This window comes from Schistocerca americana, chromosome 3, assembly GCF_021461395.2.
Source record: "Schistocerca americana isolate TAMUIC-IGC-003095 chromosome 3, iqSchAmer2.1, whole genome shotgun sequence".
In the NCBI taxonomy this organism is placed as follows: Eukaryota; Metazoa; Arthropoda; class Insecta; order Orthoptera; family Acrididae; genus Schistocerca; species Schistocerca americana.
In genome coordinates, this window is record NC_060121.1 from 989063045 (window position 1) to 989086059 (window position 23015).

The 23015-nt window shown below is 40.8% G+C and overlaps 1 protein-coding gene across 1 annotated transcript in view; it reads right to left on the reverse strand.

Moving 5' to 3' along the window:
• Window positions 1–23015, reverse strand: part of LOC124605633 (dedicator of cytokinesis protein 1) — a 460559-nt gene that overhangs the window by 204414 nt on the left and 233130 nt on the right. Inside the window, exons 21-22 of the mRNA XM_047137451.1 lie at window positions 20290–20492; window positions 1969–2097 (exon numbers count right to left, since the gene is read on the reverse strand). Of these exons, the coding sequence (XP_046993407.1) occupies window positions 1969–2097; window positions 20290–20492 (332 nt within the window). The remainder of the gene's footprint in view (window positions 1–1968; window positions 2098–20289; window positions 20493–23015) is intronic.

A 23015-nucleotide genomic window follows, 5' to 3' on the forward strand; every position in this document is an offset into this window, starting at 1 on the left:
ATTTCTGTAGGTTTTAGGTTTTTTGCCAACAAAAACCGTACCACAGACCACAATTCACAACTGGCGGGATTTTCGATTGCAGCACACATTTCAAATTCGAATATGGAAAAAACAAGATGCACAGAGACGTTCCTGCTCTCACGGATGGATGTCGACTGAGTTGCCAAACATGCACATACAAAAATATAGGCAATCGGCATGCGCCTAGCGGTGTCAGATGGAAACATTCCCTACTTTCTGAATAGCCCTCATACATTTATTTAAATATCATGAACATCGCGTCCTTTGCTAATGACGCTGCACAATTTTGAAATTAAAGTTTTTAAGGCAGCCATCAAAAAACATCGTAAGTGAACAAACAATGTACATAATGCATAAATAAATGTAAACATCTGAAAATGGAAGTGAATGTACACTTGAAAACATGTGTTTTGAGGCACAATTTTCTGGCACTGCATGTCAAGAAAGGAATGCCATTCATATCAGTGTGTTATCCCTTTAGCATTATCATCATGGACATTACAATTTAGACTTTATATGATAGTTCAGCTGTTGTTGTGTCATGTGACAAGGCAGCCCTCAAGCTTAAGTAAGTACATAGATCACGCTCATGGGTCACCTAAGGTTGCCCACACTTGCTCTGGGATACATATTTTGTGCTCTAGTAGTGAATCTAGATGCTGTGACTTTAATTAAAGAATGAAGTGTCCTACGTCACAGAAAAATTAGTACATCGTGAATAACAAACTCCTTTTATTTTCTCTTAGCAAGATAACTGTGTGGAGCAGACAGCAATTTCATTAATGTAGATAATGTGTGTTAAATACATATCAGTGAATTGAGACTTTTCTTTTACCAATACCTCTGAGGACAATCATTATTAGTTGCTATTTTTATGGTGAACACCTACTAGATTGATAACCAACTGCTACACTTTTGCTATTAACATATAGTGGAAGGTTATTCCATTTATAGCTGTGCCAAGAATTGAGATCGACTACATTTTTATAACCCTTAGCAATAAGTGCTTCTTTACAACACTACAGAAAGTCAATTGCAACAGAGCCTCCCATAGTCTGTAGGTCCCCTATCCGGACAACCTGTCTTCCAGTGGAATGTCTGGCGCTGTTTTGTAAATACTGTTAGCACCACTCCTCACAGAAGGGGGAAGGTCACACAGGAAAGCAAGTCAGTCTGGGAATATTTTGGATTTCTTGAAAAATTGTATTTCAAATTTCATTTTCCTTCAATCTTTTAAGCGCTCTCCCAGTACAATGCCACCAGTGCCTACATGCCAAAACAGTGTCTCTTTCAGGATAGAAGCAGCTCATTCAAGTAAAAGCCACTGACAAGTGATGCCTTCCTTCTCTGCTGAATGCACCAATTTATCGATGCAAAAATGTTAACTGATGGGGAACATGGGAAGTGAACCACGTATGTGGTCACTGGAGAGCCTCTGAGGGGAGGGTGCAGCTGCTTTGCTCTCTCGTACTTCAGCCAGAGTGGATGGCTTCTGCTGTCCACCTCTGGCCCTGCTCACCCAGGACCAGTCACCTGCCACTCGAACGTGAACCACCACCTCCCAGCTCCTATTCCTTTATTATTGTTGACCAAACTCCTAGGATTTCAGTCAGTCATTTGCTCCATTCTCCGGTTAAGTGCTTTCTGTATTCCATATATGAATAATATATCCTGAGTCCAATGAATTTTAACTCCATTATTTCACCACCTCCCTTCCAAGGCTCCCCCATTCCACTCCACATCCTGTAGAGTCAACCAGTTCCTCTAATATCTGATAGTTTATTTCATTTTTTTTTCAGTTACTCAGAGTAAAGAATACATATGACATGGCTATACACAGGTTACAGCGACTTAATCTAAGTTTGTAAACAATCATACAAATACTTACATGTAGTGAATGAGATATGCATGCAACAATAATAAAGTCAGAAAACAAAAGTGTGTTACCTGATCATGCATTGTTGAATGATTTTTACATAATTCCATCATAATTTCATAGAACAGTTCCTTGTAGTGCTCATCACCCAGGCCACCCTCCACAAGAATGTCCAACTTGGCAATCATTTCATCTTCGAACTGCAGTTATAGACCAGACAAATCATCAGAAAAGACTGACTAACCATTGTATAAGAAATAAATAGAACAAACAATTTTACAAAACTCTACACGCTAATATTTTGGAGCAAAGTAGATACAACTAGAAATAAACAGCAAAAATCTTCTTCCAACACACATGTAATGGGCAATAACTGTCGATCAATACACTGAGGTAACAAAAGTCCGCGGTGCGGACACATCATTTTTTTTAAATTTTTTAATTGCTCACACATGTTTTTCAACCTTCAGTTTAGCACATGTTTACTTTAAATGTTCAAAATGTTCACCATTGGCAGCTATACACATAACAGAAAGATGAGTGGTTACCGCAACTACATCAGTCAAGGTTACAGTGGAAATCACTACACATGTCGCTGTAATCTCCTGGTGAAGTTCCTAAAGCGTACATAGTTTACGTCGATAGACATTATCTTTCACAGTTCCCCACAAGTAAAAGTCCATAGGTGTTAGATCTGGTGACTGTGGAGAGAACTCAATGGGCCCTCTTTGTCCAATCCAATGCCCCGGAAAATTGTCATCCAACAAAGCTCGTACGGCTAGGTGGTAGTGTGGTGGCGCCCCATCCTGTTGGTAGAAGACCTCTTCATCAGCTCCATAAAGTGGATGTATACCTGGCAAAATTGATGTGTGTAACATTTCCAGATACACTTCTCCAGTGACATCAGAGAAAAAGGGTCCTGCTAAGACCCTAGATGATAGTCCACACCACACATGAACCCCTGGTAGATTGATCACTTTATCCACGTAAACATGTGGATTTAACAGTGCCCAGTACACACTGTTATGCCGATTCACAGTTCCATCAAGTTTAAATTGTGCCTCGTCACTCCACACTATGTTCATCACAAGTTGTTCGTCATCAGTTACCATTTGCTGATACTATTCGCAAAATTGCATTTGGCGATCAGGATCGTAATCATCATTAATTGCATGCAGTAATCGTGAAATGTAAACTTTCCACTTCGCAGCTTTCAGAATTCTTCACACTTTTACTGCTAACCACCACTTTACGTGCACATTGCATAGCAGACTTCTGTGGAGAATTAACACGAGAGCCGACGAAGCAGGACTTGTAGCTGTATGCCGTCTTCCTGATCTTCCTTTGTGAATATCACAAATCGTTCCATGCAATTCACCCTCGTCAATGATGCGTTTAATTGTCAAGTGGGTTGGCAGTTCTGTTTCAAACTCGTGCTTCCATTGATGTTGCACTTCCAATGGCATTATCAAACTTGAAAAACTACTTCACAACACATTTTTGTTGCTCGAATGTCAAGTGTGCTCCAGCCATCTTGTTTTCTCAATACCGAGATGAAAGTACCAACATCTGTTGAGCCAAAGACCATACTAAAACACACTCTTAACTCAAATTGAATGACAATATTGATATCTCGATAGAGCCTGACAAAGAGAGTAAACATTTTTCTGGCGAACTCTGTATTGTCACAAAAGTACTAATATTATATTAATCTTGGATGACATTTAGCAGTAGTTGGTCATTCATCAAAATTCAGAACAGAACTAAGCACAAGCTTCCAAACCTGACCATACTAAAATGTTACTATTTGGACCATGCATTCAGGACAGAGAAGGTAGAATGAATGCAGAGAGATGGAAAATGCCTTTGAATAATTGTAGGACTGAAAACATGTGGAAATTGTCACCCTGTGTTAAGAAGCAACGGAAACACTAGATAAATATCCCAATACATTAGTCTATGACTTACTCTGGAAGAGAGGGGCCACATTTTCTTTGGCATGTCAAAAAAAAAAAAAGGTGGGGGTGGTGGGGGGGTGGACACAGCTTGAACAAAAAACTGTTGTATTTCAGGAAGAGAACGACCAAAAATAAATGGATAAATGGATACCTGACACTCAAAGATACCAAGAATGAATTGATATATCAAATGTATACATTCAAATTAGAAAAAAAGAAATTCACAAAAAGAATCAACACATCTTCAAGATTTTAAAGATAAAAAATACAGAAAAGCCTTGCTGAACCAACGAAAAGACAACATAGTTAAAGAATGTGTAGTATTGAGAAAAAAGAAAAAGAACACCAACAGAAATAATGAACTGTAAACAGTTATTCTATGTGGTCCAGCGGTAGCTGAATCCAAATCAAGAAGAAAATGATACTATTGGCGAAAAACAGTTATGGACAGTTTGTACGACATTATTGGTGTTACTGTCTTTTCTTAATCAAAAGGGTTGTTTAATTGCTGTTGCTCTATTAGAATGCACATAATTTAAATTTTGGGGATACTATTTTATATTTGTCATGGTAGACATGATTTCAAAATTTATCAAACTATATCTTACTAGAAAATTGCTGATTTTGAAAATATAATGGGGGTGTTCCACACATCGAGGAACACTGGAAACAGTAATGTCAGATAATGGTCCAAGTTTGGTTCAAAATCAATCATTTATTGCAAGATCAGCAATAAAACACATTTTAATGATTGCTTACCACCTATCGAGTAATCCTGCGATGAGATGCACAAGAGAAATTGGTAGGGTGTGCAGAACTTACTGTAGTCACAAACACCATCTTGGATTAAGTGCATAATCAATTTTGAAGATTCAGTGACCAGTTTGCAACACTCATCCACGGGTTTTTCACCACATGAAATACTATTTGACATAAAACCAGCCAATCTTATAAAGGAATTATTTAAATTTATAGACTTTAAACATATTTTTGTGCAAGAAAGAAGTGCCATTGTAAAAGAAACAAGCTGAATCACAAAAAAGAAAACATTATGCTAGAGTGAAAGTGACACAGTCGAAGACAGGAGATTTGGTTTTAGCAATATAAGGAAAAGAATACATTGCTACTCACCATAAAGATGACATGTTGACTTGCAGACAGGCACAACAAAAAGAATTAACACTTTAGCTTTTGGCCAAACAATTCCTCAGAAAAGGAAACACAGACATGGGGAAATGGGGAGGAGGAAATGGAAGTGGAAAAGGAGAGGAGCACAGAAAGGTAAAGACAGGGACATGAATAGAGAGATGATAAGACAGAGGGGGTGGAACTGTTGGGTGGAGGGTGTGGGGACAGTAGGTTACCATAGGTTACATCCGGGATGATTTGGGAGTGGAGACTGTGTCGTAAGGACAACTTCCATTTGTGCAATTCAGAAAAGCTAGTGGTAGAGGGGAGTATCCAGGTGGCCCAGGCTGTGAAGCAGCCACTGAAATCAAGCATGTTATGTTCAACTGATTGTTGTGCCACAGGGTCGTCTACTTTGCTCTAGGCCATTGTCTGGCTGTGGCTATTCATCCTTACTAGTCATAACAATATAAAAAGCTGTGCCCTGATTGCAGCAGATCTGACATGTGACATGGCTGCTGTCACAGGTGGCACTGCTTCTGATGGGTTAGGGTAAGCCGGAGACAGGACTGGAATAGGAAATGCAAGGTGGCTGAATTGGGCAGGTTGTGCACCTGGATTGGGATTCGGTATTACCTACAAACAAATCTGGTGTACAGCTATGGGCACCCACATGGCACCATCCTATGCCAACTTATTCATGGTCCATCTAGAGGAAACCCTCGTAAACACCCAGACTCCTAACCCATCACCTGGTTCAGATTCATTGACGACATCTTTGCTATCTGGATTGAAGGTGAAGACACCCTATCCACATTCCTCCAGAACCTCAACAACTTCTGTCCTATTTGCTTTACTTGGCCCTACTCAACCCAACAAGCCACCTTCCTAGTTGTTGACCTCCTCCTCAAAGATGGCTACATCAGTATCTCTGTCCATATCAAACCTACTAACCACCAGCAATACCTTCGCTTTGACAGCTGCCACCCGTTCCATACCAAGAAGTCCCTTCCATACAGCATAGCCACCTGTGGTCATCGCATATGCAGTGACGAGCAGTCCCTCTCGAAATATACTGAGGCTCTCACAGAAGCCTAACTATCCTCCCAACCTTGACCATAACTATCCTCCCAACCTTGTACAAAAACAACTCTCCTGTGCCTTATCTTTCCAGTCCCTCACCACCTCCAAAAGTACCACCATCTGGCCACAGAGGAGCATTCCCCTCAGAACCACCCAGGACTGGAACAACTGAATTACATTCTCCGCCAGAGTTTCAATTACCTCTTGTCGTGGCCTGAAATTAGAAATGTCCTGCCCACTCTCCTCTCCATCCCTCCCAAAGTGGTATTCTGCCATCCACCGAACCCTCGCAATATACTTGTCCATCCTTACACAACCCCTGCTTCCAATCCCTTGCCACACATCTCATATTCCTGTAATAAACCTAGATGCAAGACCTGTCCCACACATACTCCCAACACCAGCTACTAAAGTCCAGTCACTGACATCACCTATCCCACCAAAGGCAGGGCTACCTGTGAAACCAGTCATGTGGTCTACAAGTTAAGCTGCAACCATTGTGCTGCATTCTAAGTAGGTATGACAACCAACAAGCTGTCTGTCCACATGAATGGCCACCGACAAATCATGGCCAAGAAACAAGTGGGTCATCCTGTTGAACACCCTGCCAAACATGACATCCTTCATTTCAATGACTGCTGCATGGCCTGTGCCATATGGATCCTTCTCACCAACGACAGCTTTTCTGAATTGCACAGGTGGGAACTTTCCCTGAAATACAGCCTATATTCCTGTAACCGTCCTGGCCTCAAACTTCGTTAGTCACTTACCTCACCCATCCAGCCCCTTCCCTCTTCCCATTCCAGCACTACACAGCTGTCATTCCACCACCACACCTAGTCTTTTTCTTTATCTTCTTTTCTGCCTCTCCCTGTTCCCCCTTCCAACCTCTGCCCCGACCCTCCATCTAACCTGCAGCCCTTCACTGTCCGTCACCCCCACCATACTATCCCTCACCCTCCCCACCCCAGCTTCCTCCTTACCCCCACCCAGTCACCACTCCCATCGTGCACTGGTGTTGCTGCTCGCAGTGTTGTTTCAGTTGCCTGAGACTGCAGTTGTATCTGTACACCATCTCCCCTACATGGTGAGTAGCAACTTTCCTCCTCATAATATTGCAACAGCATCATTCTGTCATGTCTGCCTGTATTGCACAGTTGGGGATGCACATGGAACATTTAATGTTGATTTTCACGTTAGTTTAGGCATGGTGCGATTATTTAGCCACTCCAGTGTTCGTTATGGATGACACAAAGCATACACAAAAAGTATTACTTCAAAAAGTGTCAGAGAGGATATATATTTTCTACTAGGGACAGTCAGAAGCACAAATAGCAGCCTCGTGTACCACTCACGCCAGCATTGCCAGTTATCAGGATAGGCAAGGACTGCAGCACGAGGTGCAGGACACAGACAAATAGCACACTGGCGCGAGCGTGCGCGCACACAGACATAAAATTTTCTATTGTAGAGATGGATATTAAGGTACTATTTTCATGATGCTCTTAGGCAGTTGTGAAGTAAGGGTATTATGATGGAATGCTCAGATTGCTTCATGGATTATTATGATGTGTTACAGTTTTTGGATGACATCATACATCATCTTGGACAGTTTCCAGCCACTGGCTGGGTCTGTCGGGAACACAAGCCTCTCCATCGTGTTCTGTCTTTCCACCATTCCCCCTCTTCCACCTTCGTCCAGTTCTCTCCTCTTCTCGTCACACATTCCTTCACTCCCTTCACCCATCTATCTCTTGGTCTTCCTCTGGGCCTCTTCCCCTCCAGTTGCAGATCAAACATCCTCTTTAGAATTCTTCCCTCATCCATTCTCTTCGTGTGTCCATACCACTGCAGTCTTGATTTTTCTATCCTGTCCTGTACTGGTTCCTCCTTTAGTCTTTCCCTCACATACACATTTCGCAATCTGTCTCGTCTTGTTACACTCAACCTGCTCCTCCGGAACTTCATTTCACGAGCCTGTATTCTACTTTTGTCGCTTTTGTGCATTACCCATGTCTCACTTCCGTACGCCAATATGGGGACAAAGTAGGTTCGGTATATAATTCCCTTGGATTTCTGTGGCACCTCCTTGCTCCAAATAAGCCCCCTAATGCATTTGTAGAACTGCCCTGCTTTTCTGCACCTTTCATTTATTTCCATTGCGTTTCCCCCCTTACTTTCAATCATGCTTCCCAGGTACTTGAAGTTCTCTACCACTTGTAGTTTTTCCCCTCCACAAGTTATATCCACATTTGGCTTATTCTTCTTCCTTGTTGTGACAATTATTTCACTTTTCTTTGCAGAGAAATGCATTCCATATTGAGCTGCCGTTGCCTCCCATGCATCTAACTGCTCTTGCACCTCCTTCTCGCAATTTCCCCATAACATCAGGTCATCGGCAAAAAGCACTGCTTTCATTTTATGATCTCCAATTGCATCTGATACTTGCTGTAGGATTTCATCCATAACAATAATAAACAATAAAGGCGAAAGTGCACTTCCCTGTCGCAGCCCATTTTCCAGCTTGAACCATGCAGTACATTCCCTCCCCACTTTCACACAACTCTCACTTCCCTCATACATTTTTCTGACTTTTCGTGTTATCTCTTCATCTATCCCTTTTGCGTTCAGCACATCCCAGAGCTTGTCCCTACAGATACTGTCATACGCCTTCTCAATATCTAAAAAGGCCATGATTAAGTCCTTCCCGTACTCATAGTGCCTTTCCTGCAGTTGCCTTACCGCAAATATGAGGTCCGTTGTTGATCTTCCCAGTCTGAAACCGTACTGCTCCTGTTGCAGTCTACTTTCAATACTGCTTCTTATTCTCTTCTCCAGGATCTTTTGATAGATTTTTCCATAGTGGCATAGCAGGGTGATTCCTCTGTAGTTCTCACATCTCCTTTTATCCCCTTTCTTGAAGATCGGGACTATAATTCCTTTCTTCCAATCCTCAGGAATTCTGTTCTCCTTGCACACCACCCTCAGCACTCTGTATAGCCACTGGGTTCCTACTTCTCCTGCTGCTCATATCATATCCACTGTTACTTCGTCCCAACCTGGTGCCCTGCCCCCTTTCATCCTCTTTATGGCTTCTTCCACTTCATTCCAAGTTAGATCATCAATTTCCCCACTATTATAATCGTCTGCTGCCTTAGGCTCTCCATCGCTGTTAGTTACCCGCTTGGCGGCATTCAACAGATCTTCAAAGTACTCCTTCCAAATCTTTTTGAGCTCATGCATTTCCTCCACAACTCTTCCATTATTATCCATGATCCTCAGGCACTCGCTTCTGTCGTTCCTCTTATTTCTTACCATGGTGTAAAGTACTTTTTTGTTCCCTTCACTGTCCTCTTCTAACATTCTTGTCCAATTTTCCATCCACTTCTTCTTCTCTGCCCTTACTATGGTCTGTGCCGCTTTCTTGCTTTCCTTATATTTTACCCTAGCTTCCTCTGTTCGGGTCTGGAACCATTCTCTGAAGGCTTTGTACTTTCGAAGTACTGCCTCTTTACATGTGTTGTTCCACCATGGGGTTTCCTTACTTCTCCTCTTTGTGCTAGTTCTTCCGCACACAGTCTCAGCTGCCTCAACTAGAGCCCTCTTAAAATCTCCCCATTCTTCTTCCACTGTTCTCTGATCTTCCTTTGGCAGCTTCTTCCTGATCAGTGTCTGGTACTGGGTCCTCCATTCATCCTCTTTCAGCATCTATGTCTTCAACCTTTTCTCCTGTATATCTGTTGCCCTCCTATCTTTTTTCTCTCTCAGGGTGGCTACCAACAGCCGATGGTCACTGTCTAAGGCCTCAGATGGAATGACCTTAACATCTGTGAGGCTGCTCATCATCTGCCTATCCACTAGTACACAGTCTACTACTGAAGTTTGGGACCAGTCTCCACTGTACCAAGTTATTTTGTGGCTACTTCTCTTCTTGTACCAGGAATTTGTGATCGCCAGCCCATTCCTCTTGCAGAATTCCAGCAACAATTTTCCTTCTCTATTTCGGTTCCCCCAGCCCTCTGGTCCCATTATCTCCTCGAATCCTTTCCTGTCTGTGCCAACATGCGCATTGAGGTCCCCTATTATAATCTGATTACCTCCATTTAGCTGCTTTTGCATGTAATCTTCAAATTCCTCCTTCTCCTTTTTTGTACACCCCACCTGTGGGGCATATGCTTGGATGATTTCAATGCTTTTTCCTTTCACTCGTACTCTGGCTTTTATCATTCGATCATTGATACCTTCCACCTCCTCCTGCAGACCCTCTCTGACCACTATTGCCACTGCATTTCTTCCCCTCTCATTCCCTATCCAGTACAGTTTACATCCTTTACTTAGTGGTTTTTCACCAACTCCTGTCCACCTAGTCTCAGCAAGTCCCAAGATGTGCAATTTCCTCCTTTCCATCATTTCTACAATTTCTTCTAAACTTCCCAGTTAGAGTCCTTACGTTTAAGGTGCCCAGTCGTAAACCATCTCGTAATCCTTTTCCATTGCTTGGTCGGTTTTCTTTAAATCCGTTCCGTGATCCGAGGCATGTTCCCTTTTGGATAACGATTATTATTATTACTATATTTATTGTGTTAGATGGAAGAAGAGTACATTATATTGTGAGTAGAGTTGGAGTATGCTGAAGGATACGACAATGATGATGATGATGATGATGATGATGATGATGACAGGGTTAGGCATTTTTAAAGTCAAGAAAGGTAGTGTGTGAGTGTGACTTCAGCTGCCAGAGACTCCGGTCATGTGTGTGGTGTGTGGTGTGTGTGTGTGTGTGTGTGTGTGTGTGTGTGTGTGTGTGCGCTGTCTATTTTTAACAAAGGCACACAGACATAAAATTTTCTATTGTAGAGATGGATATTAAGGTACTATTTTCATGATGCTCTTAGGCAGTTGTGAAATAAGGGTATTATGATGGAATGCTCAGATTGCTTCATGGATTATTATGATGTGTTACAGTTTTTGGATGACGATTATTATTATTATATTTATTGTGTTAGATGGAAGAAGAGTACATTATATTGTGAGTAGAGTTGGAGTATGCTGAAGGATACGACAATGATGATGATGATGATGATGATGATGACAGGGTTAGGCATTTTTAAAGTCAAGGAAGGTAGTGTGTGAGTGTGACTTCAGCTGCCAGAGACTCCGGTCGTGTGTGTGTGTGTGTGTGTGTGTGTGTGTGTGTGTGTGTGTGCGCGCGCTGTCTATTTTTAACAAAGGCCTCATTGGCCAAAAGCTTAATTTGTGACAGTCTTTTCATTGTAACTATCTGCAACTCAGCATCTACGCTATATGGTGGGTAGCAACTATCCATTGCACAGGATTGATGAAAAGTAGTATACTGCATTAATTGAATAATATGGAATATATTTACAGAGAAGTATTTGTAACTTTGTGAGCAAATAAAAGCGTGGTCATCAACAAGAGAAAACATAGTGTGCTAGTTGTAGATCTGATAGTACTGTAATGTAAAGAAATTGTAATCTGATAATTACATTACTGCAAGCATGTGGAATACGATCTCATGGCCTCTTTTCAGCTTTTAATTTTATTGCTTTTTTTTTCCACGTCCTCCATTTACAACTAATGCTGCTTGACTTGACTGTTATTCAATGGTGTGCATTTATATACGACTCCATTGTACAAACTCTTGTGTTTATTTAGTGTCGTGCATGAGAATGTTCAATTGAATATATCTGTTTATGAGTGTGCCTACTACCTTCTGCTTCTTTAAAACACTTTCTGGCCCCCTGCTAACTTCCCACATAACTTTCTATATAGTACCTATCATTTATTTCTGTTACAAAACCTCAACCTTTAATTTTAACATTCTTATATTCACTGTTCTTTAACTTTCCTTTTTTTCATTCCTTTAGTCTGTCAACCATATGATCATGAATCCCTGCCAATTCTAAAAATTCTCTTTTGCCCTATCTAACCTCGTCACACATCTTCTTTTTGAAATCTTGACTGGCACATGCTATTCCACCTAATGGGATCCATTAAAATGGACATTCTGAGCTGTCATCCATTCTACTGCAAAAACCTCTACTTTTCCCAATCCCATCAGTGATCTGGTCGCTCATCAGCACAAAATCCTAGGTCCATCCATACTTGAGAACCTACACTACTTCCTGAGCACCCATTGCATAACACTATTTCATCTACCTCTACGTCTATACTCTGCAAACCACCATGAGGCGCATGGCAGAGGGTACACCTTATTGCACCAGTTATTAGGCTTTTTTCCTGTTCCATTCACACATGGAACAAAGGAAGAACAATTGTTTGAATGCCTCTGTGCATGCAGTAATTATTCCAATCTTATCATCGTGACCCCTGTGCAAGCGATAAATATGTCTTTGTAATATATTCACAGAGTTATCATTTAATGGTGGCTCCTGAAACTTTGTTAACAGACTTTCTCAGGATAGTTTATGTCTGTCTCCAAGAGTCTTCCACTTCAGTTCCTTCAGAATCTCTGTGACAGTCTCCCATTTATTAAACAAACCTGTTACCATTCATGCTGCCCCTCTCTGTATACGTTCAGTATCCGCTGTTAGTCCTATCTGGTACAGGTCCCAAACATTTGAGCAATATTCTAGGATGGGTCGCATGAGTGATTTTTAAGCAGTCTCTTTTTGTAGATTGCACTTCCCCAGTATTCTACCATAAACGAAAGTCGACCACCTGCTTTACCCACAACTGAACCATAGTGATCATTTCATTTCATACCCCTATGAAGTGTTACACCCATATATTTGTATGAGTTGGCCATTTCCAACAGTGACTCATTGATATTAGAGTTATAGGATACTACATTTTTTCCATTTTGTTAAGTGCACAATTTTACATTTTTGGACAGTTAGAGGATGTGGCAAATCTCTGCACCATGTTAAAATCTTCTCAAGATCTGACAATATTTATGCAGCTTCTCTCAGAAAGTACATTATAGATAACTGTTTCATTTGCAAAAGCCTGATTTTATTATTAATTTTGTTTGCATGGTCATTAATATACAACATAAACAGCAAGGGTCCCAACACACTTCCCTGGGGCACACCTGAAGTTACTTTTACATCTGTCGATGACACTCTATCCAAAATAACATGCTGTGTCCTCCCTACCAAAAAGTCCTCAATCCAGTCGCAAATTTCACTTAAAACCCCATATGATTGCACTTTTGACAATAAGCATAGGTTCAGTACTGAGTCAATTGCTTTTCGAATGTCAAGAAACAGTGCATCTACCTTGTTGCCTTGATCCAAGGCTTTCAGTATGTCATGTCAAAAGTGTGAACTGCGTTAGAAGATTTTCTGAGATCTAACATAATGAGGTACCTTGAACAGAATGACCTCCTCAATGTCAACCAGTGTGGTTTTTGAAGACATTGATCATAACATTCTGCAACAAGTCGGTGTAAGGATATTGGACGGTAGTTTTGTGGATCATTTCTACTATCCTTCTTGTAGACGGGTGTGACCTTTGCCTTTTTCCAAGAACTGGGTACAATTCTTCTTTGAGGGATCTATTAGGGATTACAGTTAGAAGAGGGGCTAACTCAGCCGCAAATTCAGTATGGAATCTGACAGGGATGCTATCGGGACCTAGAGCTTTGTTCAGGTTTAACGATTTCAGCTGTTTCTGAACACCACTGACACTAATACTTATTTCACTCATCTCTCCAGTGCTCTTTCTTTGTATAGGAATATTTGAAAATGGAGTTACGCATTTCAGCTTTTGCTCTGCTACCCTCAATTTTAGTTCCTGTCTCATTCACTAGAGACTGAACACTATCTTTGGTGTCACCAGCAACCTTTACATATGACCAGAATTTCTCTGGATTTTGTGAAATTTCATTTGACAATGTTCTGCTATGGTAGTCATGGAAGGCTTCATGCATTGCTCTCTTGACAGCCAAATGAAATTCATTCAGCACCTCTCTATCTATGCTTCGTGTTACACCTGTTATGCAGTAAACTCTGTTTCTTGAGAGGTTTCTTTACAATAACTGTATGCCATGGAGTTACCCTCCCATTATGAACTGTTCTACTGGGTATATATCTATCCAGGGCATGGTCAACTATTCTTTTAAACTTGAGCCAGAGTTCCTCCTTACATGCTGCTGACCTGTGCTGAATGTTTCGAGTTCCTGGCTTTACTAAATTTTTATCTAGTTTCCTGAATATACATCTAAAAAGAAAGATGATGAAACTTACCAAACAAAAGCGCTGGCAGGTCGATAGACACACAAACAAACACAAACATACACACAAAATTCTAGCTTTCGCAACCAATGGTTGCCTCGTCAGGAAAGAGGGAAGGAGAAGGAAAGACAAAAGGATATGGGTTTTAAGGGAGAGGGTAAGGAGTCATTCCAATCCCGGGAGCGGAAAGACTTACCTTAGGGGGAAAAAAGGACAGGTATACACTCGCACACACACACATATCCATCCACACATACACAGACACAAGCAGACATTTGTAAAGGCAAAGAGCTCTTTGCCTTTACAAATGTCTGCTTGTGTCTGTGTATGTGTGGATGGATATGTGTGTGTGTGCGAGTGTATACCTGTCCTTTTTTCCCCCTAAGGTAAGTCTTTCCGCTCCCGGGATTGGAATGACTCCTTACCCTCTCCCTTAAAACCCATATCCTTTTGTCTTTCCTTCTCCTTCCCTCTTTCCTGACGAGGCAACCATTGGTTGCGAAAGCTAGAATTTTGTGTGTATGTTTGTGTTTGTTTGTGTGTCTATCGACCTGCCAGCGCTTTTGTTTGGTAAGTTTCATCATCTTTCTTTTTAGATATATTTTTCCCACGTGGAATGTTTCCCTCTATTATATTCCTGAATATACATATCTTTCTGCTTGTTTCAGTTGGACTTTGTACTTTGATAATCATTGCTGTCACAACTGTGTCATGGTCGTTGATACCAGTTTCGATGTGGACATCCTGAAAGAGGTCAGGTCTATTTGTTGCCATTAGATGCAATATATTTTCAACATGAGTGGGATTCCTAACTATCTGTCCTCAATAGTTTTCAAAGAAGGCATTTAGTAAAGTTTGACAGAATGTCTTATCTCACCCGCCACTAACAAAATTGTAACTTTCTCAACTAATTGTTGGATGATAACAGTATGACTGGGGAACTTTGGTACAAGTGAAATGAGATTGTCTCTAAAGTTTTCTGTCACATAAGGAGATGAGTCTGGTGGGCGATAGATTGATCCAACTATCATCTTATATCTACCCTTGGTACTAAGTCTTGGCCAAATGATCTCATATGCAGTTTCAATTTCTATCTCAGTGGATTTGAGTTATTTGTCTACTGCGACAAATACTCCACCTCCATTTCCCAAATGCCTATCCTTCTGACATAAACATAAATTTTCCCCAAAAATCTCACTGCCATCAATTTCAGGTTCCAGCCAGCTTTCTGTACCTAGTATTATGTGAGCTTCACTACTTTTCATGAGCACTTCAAATTCTGGCGCTTTGTTGTAAATGCTTTGGCAGTTTACCATTAGGATTTCAATACTCTCAATCTTACACTGGTACTTCTCGGTTTCCTACAGCTATCATTATCTGGATTGGGTCGAGAGTCACCTAATCCAAAAAACCCTGGCGTGCTCCCCACACACAGTCAGCTACCTGAGCAGCAGCCTCTGATGTGTAGTGCACACCTGACCTATTTAGAGGGACGCTACAGTTATCAACCTCTCTACTATGAGCCTTGCAGACGTCTCACACTTTATAAGGCCTCAAGCTATGGTCATGATGGACTTGTAAAGGTTGTTCTTTCCTTTACTCATTCCCTATAGAGGAAACATTCATTCTCCACACAACCCATTGCCAACATCCAACATAAATCATACATAGAATCTTGTTTGGAACAGTTCCAACCTTCCTCCACCTGTGATCCTGTTCCTCTTTCATCTAATCATCCCTGGTAACTTTTCAGAAATTCATCACTTCTAACCTGGCCTCACCTTCCTTTCCTAAATCTCTCCCTAGTAAGGCCAATGTCACTCCCATGGAATACACAGTTCTCTGTAACCTGACAAACAATTCAGGCCTTATCACCCCTCCCACAGACAAAGATTCCACCACAGTGATCTTGAATCATAGTGATTCTGTGGCTGAGGGTCTCCACCAACTTTCCAAAACTCCTGCATACAAACCTTACAACCACATACCCATCTGAAACACACTACATGACATTCAGTAGCTCCTCAGGGCCTTCGATTCATCCCAAAACATGATCCCAAAAACCATCCCTTTCCTCACACCAGTAATTAACGCACTACTAGTATTTACCTGCTCCCCAAGCTCCACTAGCTCAATACCGCAGATCTCCCTACTGGTTGTACCACTGCAGTTGTGTACAATGCTCCCACAGAAAGACCCTCTTCATTTGTTGACCAACATCCCCAAACAACTGTCTACGGTCTCCCAACCTATTTTTAAGATGTTGCTCACTTTGTTCATTGCCTTTCCACAGTTCCTGTCCTGTTACCGCCAGACTCCTTGTTCGTCACTGTTTGGATGTGACACCCTTATAAACCAAAAACCAACCCATGGCATTGCAGCCATGCAACACATACCTTTTTTAATGCCCTCCTGGATACCAAACCGACCACTGCTCTCCAAACCCTCCTTGGCAAACACATCCTGACCCACAATTATTTCACTTTTGAAGGGCAAATCTATAAACAAACCCATTGTAATGCCAGGGGTACCCACATGGCACCATACTATGCAAACTTATACATGGACCATGTGCAGGAATCCTCCCTATCCAGTCAACATCTAAAATCCTTTGTTGGGTTCAGAATCACTGATGACATTTTCATGATCTGGTCTCATGGCAAGGACAACATTTGCTCTTTCCTCCATAGCTTCAACACATATTCTCAAATCTGCTTCCCCTGGTCCTTCTCAACTCACTGAGTCACCTTACTAGATGTCAATCTCCAACTCTCAGAAGGCTCATATCAAGCACACCAACCTCAGTTTTTGACAGCTCTCACCCAATACATGCCAGAAAGACTCTGCCTTACGGCCTCGTCACCCAAGGATGCTAAACCCACACTGGAAAGCATTTAAACCTTACCAGAGCCCTTATTGGCAGACAGTATCCTACCCAGCTCATCAATAGACAGATCTCCCATGCCATCTCCTCCTTTGATACCAGTAAACTAGTTAAACAATCACCAACCAGCAACCCTCCTCCAGTAACACTCTGGCTTTGAAAAGCTCAACCACATCGTCCACTAGGGATTCAACTACCTGTTGTTGTGTCCTGAAGTGAAGGATATCCTACCCCAAAACCTAACCACATTCCCCAAAGTAGTGTTCTGCCACCTACCCTACAGAATATCCTTGTCTATCCCTATTCCAATCCTACTCGCAATCTTCAACCCATGGGTCATTTCATTGTGGTCCAAAGTGGAAGATCTCTCCTACAGAACCATCTCATTTAATGTGAGCATGACAAGCAACCAACTGCTTGCTTGTATGAATGGACACCACCAAACTGTGACAAACTGCAAACTTGGCCATCCAGTTGTCGAACATGTTGCACACCATAACACTAATTACTTCAACAGCTGCTTCATTATGCAAACCATTTGGATACTCCATTCCAGTGCTAGTTTCTCTGAACTATAGAAGTGGAAATTATCTCTCCAATATATCTTGCATTCTTGCAGTCTTCCTGACCTAAACCTTTGCTACATACACACACACACACACACACACACACACACACACACACACACCCTTCTTTTCCATCCTACATGCTCTACCCACTCAACTCCTTTCATCCTTGGGTGCAGCTACCTCACTCTATCCCACTTCCCCCTCCTTGTTTCATCAAGGCCTTGGGCGTGTGCAGCTGAGTGTCTGCGTGGTTGAGTGTGAAATTCTTCTAGAGAAAGAGCAAGAGCTCGAAAGTGAATATAAATACTGTTTACTGTTGTGTGTTTCTACGGGCCACACATGTCAGCTACAGGTGAGTGGTTGACTTCCCTTTATTTTATATATTATTGCACCCAAGACCTTTCATTTTTGTTAACTGTAATGAAGAATGTAGTAGAAGGTAGAAAGGCTGATTTCACTTGTGAACTACTAAAAGGCTTTACTGAATTGATTTAATTGTCATTACCAGGTCATACATATGTTAAGAAGTACTCTTAAATGATTACTATTTGTAAATTGATTTATCTCAGTGCACTGCTATGGTTCTTTACACTCATCCAATGGAACGAGCACCAACTTAAGATTTTTCATGATATCAGTTTGTACATTAAATGTAAGTATTTTCATACTTTTTTAGCTTTTTGCATTTAAACTTGTATAGACACTTGAATTCCAATTCAAAGTAGAGTATGTACTATTGTGAATTTAATAATCTGCTGAAACTCACTCCCTACTCCTCTCTCTCTCTCTTTCATTCTTTTTTACTCCTGTAAATACTGAATTAATCTAGTATGTAAAGCTGCTCAACACCTGAGAAGTTAAGTAGTAATTACAATTTCCACTAAACTTACAATTAAATTTGTCACATGTGTAGATATGAGGGGTGTTTGAAAAGTCCATACAAAAATAAAAACTACTTACGTGTTTGGGGTAAACAATTTTTTTATTTTTCGACATAGTCTCCTTTTAGAGTTATACACTTCGTCCAACACTGTTCTAATTTGTTGATCCCTTACGAATAAGAAGAATTGTCCAAGTCTGCAAAATAGCTATTAGTTGCTGCAGTAACCTCCTCGTTTGAATAAAATCTTTGTCCCGCCAGCCATTTCTTCAAATTTGGGAACAAATAGTAGTCCGAGGGAGCCACGTCTGGAAAAATAGGGGGGGATGTGAAACGAGTTGGAATCCTATTTCCATTAATTTTGCGACCACAACTGCTGAGGTGTGTGCTGGTGCATTGTCATGATGGAAAAGGACTTTTTTGCAGTCCAATCGCCAGCGTTTTTCTTGCAGTTCAATTTTCAAACGGTCCAATAATGATGAATAATATGCATCTGTAATAGTTTTACCCTTTTTCAGATCATCGATGGGGATTATCCCATGCGAATCCCAAAAGACAGTCGCCATAGCCTTCCCAGCCGAAGGAATTTTGGTGCAGTTTCTGCTGTGGTAACCCATTGTTTAGATTGTTGTTTGGTTTCAGGAGTGTAGTAATGTATCCATGTTTCATCCACAGTGAAGAAACGACGCTTAAAAAGTCCTGCGGATTCTACCTGAACAGCTGCAAACCATCCTTCAACACTTCACATGATTCCGTTTTTGGTCAAGTGTGAGCAATCACAGAACCCATCTTGTGGATAGCTTTCTCATGTCCAAATTTTTATGCAAAATATTATGTACCCATTCATTCGAGATGCCCATAGCACTAGGAATCTCACGCACCTTAACTCTTCTGTCATCCATCACCATATCATGTATTTTATCAATGATTTATGGAGTCGTAACCTCCACAGGGTGTCCAGAATGTTCAGCATCACTTGGGCCCATATGGCCACTCTGAAGATTTTGAAACCACTTATAAACTGTTCTAATCGAAGGTGCATAGTCACTCTAATGTTTATTAAGCTTCTCTTTAGTCTCCTGAGGCATTCTGCCTTTCATAAAGTAATGTTTAATCGCCACACGAAATTCTTTTTTGTCCATTTTTTGACAATCATTTGACTTCCTTGATTCACACGAACGCCAAACACAAAGAACTAGACCAATACGGCTGAAACTTGGTGTGCATTCTTTCCAAAGATGCTACTAACTAAACATGACCTCGATACACACTGGTGGTACCATCTCTCGGACTTTGCACACACTTTTCAAATGCCCCTCGCATTTGTACTACTTAAATGGCTCACTGAGTATAAACATTTCCCACAGTGAATAAACTTCCAAGTTGAAGTTATGGTGTAAAATGATTTTAATTTGTTAGGAAGTTTCACAAATTTAGATCATAACTGTTCCCCCAAGTTTAACTACAGCATGGAAGAATATCTTGACAGGTGATATTAGGTAGGGATATGTACCCTTTCATCTCCAATTCTAAATGTCAAATTATGTTCCATTTAGTGTTATCATAGGATAAGTAGACCTAAGCACAATTATGAAAATGACATTCATGTAGATACAGGAATATTTGAAAGATGTATTTGACATAATATCTTGGTAACATGTTCTATCTTACCTCACAAAAATTAGCCTTTATGTGGCTTGAATCACGTTTAGTATCACCAAAACTATCACTAGTATGACGAGATGAGTAGAATTCACATTGCATCATGTCAAAGAAAATGGGAATGGTTGCTTTGCGGAGCTCTGTTTCAGGAATAAGTGTCATTTCCAGAAATGGTCCAACGAGTCCAGGAACAAATTGTCTCTTGTACTGTCCTAAAATCAAAACAAAATAATATTCATGAAAGGTAAATACCTAGCAGAATTGTATCATTTCTGTGTGAGAATATGTCTTATCAGTTACTTCCATGTCTACATGAATATTCAAATGCTTTATTTGTCCAACAAATTAGGAAATAAATAAATGCCAATCAAACCTTATTTTACATAAAATCATTTCTTACAAACAAAAAGTAAAAATCTATCAACAGTTTTTGTTCATACAAATGTAACTGTTATTAATGTTACAACATTCCTCTCTGGTGAAACAAAAGTTCTCAGTTAATAGAGTCAATTATGCAAATACATGATTTTTCCTGATACCATTACATAAGCCAATGAGAATTTTTTTGTATGGAATAGAAACTCTGAGGGTAACATACTGTGCGCATACTGTAAATACTAAGGCTCTCAACATTTGTGCAGTAAGCGATAGTTTACAAGCTAAGTATAGTAGTTGTTGTTGTTGTGGTCTTCAGTCCAGAGACTGGTTTGATGCAGCTCTCCATGCTACTCTATCCTGTGCAAGCTTCTTCATCTCCCAGTACTTACTGCAACCTACATCCTTCTGAATCTGCTTAGTGTATTCATCTCTTGGTCTCCCTCTACGATTTTTACCCTCCACGCTGCCCTCCAATGCTAAATTTGTGATCCCTTGATGCCTCAAAACATGTCCTACCAACCGATCCCTTCTTCTAGTCAAGTTGTGCCACAAACTTCTCTTCTCCCCAATCCTATTCAATACCTCCTCATTAGTTACGTGATCTACCCACTTTATCTTCAGCATTCTTCTGTAGCACCACATTTCGAAAGCTTCTATTCTCTTCTTGTCCAAACTAGTTATCGTCCATGTTTCACTTCCATACATGGCTACACTCCATACAAATAACTTTCAGAAACGACTTCCTGACACTTAAATCTATACTCGATGTTAACAAATTTCTCTTCTTCAGAAACGATTTCCTTGCCATTGCCAGTCTACATTTTATATCCTCTCTACTTCGACCATCATCAGTTATTTTACTCCCTAAATAGCAAAACTCCTTTACTACTTTAAGTGTCTCATTTCCTAATCTAATTCCCTCAGCATCACCCAACTTAATTCGACTACATTCCATTATCCTCGTTTTGCTTTTGTTGATGTTCATCTTATATCCTCCTTTCAAGACACTGTCCATTCCATTCAACAGCTCTTCCAAGTCCTTTGCTGTCTCTGACAGAATTACAATGTCATCGGCGAACCTCAAAGTTTTTACTACTTCTCCATGAATTTTAATACCTACTCCGAATTTTTCTTTTGTTTCCTTTACTGCTTGCTCAATATACAGATTGAATAACATCGTGGAGAGGCTACAACCCTGTCTCACTCCTTTCCCAACCACTGCTTCCCTTTCATGCCCCTCGACTCTTATAACTGCCATCTGGTTGCTGTACAAATTGTAAATAGCCTTTCGCTCCCTGTATTTTACCCCTGCCACCTTCAGAATTTGAAAGAGAGTATTCCAGTCAACATTGTCAAAAGCTTACTCTAAGTCTACAAATGCTAGAAACATAGGTTTGCCTTTTCTTAATCTTTCTTCTAAGATAAGTCGTAAGGTTAGTATTGCCTCACGTGTTCCAACATTTCTACGGAATCCAAACTGATCTTCCCCGAGGTCCGCTTCTACCAGTTTTTCCATTCGTCTGTAAAGAATTCGCGTTAGTATTTTGCAGCTGTGACTTATTAAACTGATAGTTCGGTAATTTTCACATCTGTCAACACCTGCTTTCTTTGGGATTGGAATTATTATATTCTTCTTGAAGTCTGAGGGTATTTCGCCTGTCTCATACATCTTGCTCACCAGATGGTAGAGTTTTGTCATGACTGGCTCTCCCAAGGCCATCAGTAGTTCTAATGGAATGTTGTCTACTCCTGGGGCCTTGTTTCGACTCAGGTCTTTCAGTGCTCTGTCAAACTCTTCACGCAGTATCTTATCTCCCATTTCATCTTCATCTACATCCTCTTCCATTTCCACAATATTGTCCTCAAGTACATTGCCCTTGTATAAACCCTCTATATACTCCTTCCACCTTTCTACCTTCCCTTCTTTGCTTAGAACTGGGTTGCCTTCTGAGCTCTTGATATTCATACAAGTGGTTCTCTTCTCTCCAAAGGTCTCTTTAATTTTCCTGTAGGCAGTATCTATTTTACCCCTAGTGAGACAAGCCTCTACATCCTTACATTTGTCCTCTAACCATCCCTGCTTAGCCATTTTGCACTTCCTGTCGATCTCATTTTTGAGACGTTTGTATTCCTTTTTGCCTGCTTCATTTACAGCATTTTTATATTTTCCCATTTCATCAATTAAATCTACTTGATCGTCTGTTGCCTTCACTACTTCATCCCTCAAAGCTACCCATTCTTCTTCTACTGTATTTCTTTCCCCCATTCCTGTCAATTGTTCCCTTATGCTCTCCCTGAAACTCTCTACAACCTCTGGTTCCTTCAGTTTATCCAGGTCCCATCTCCTTAAATTCCCA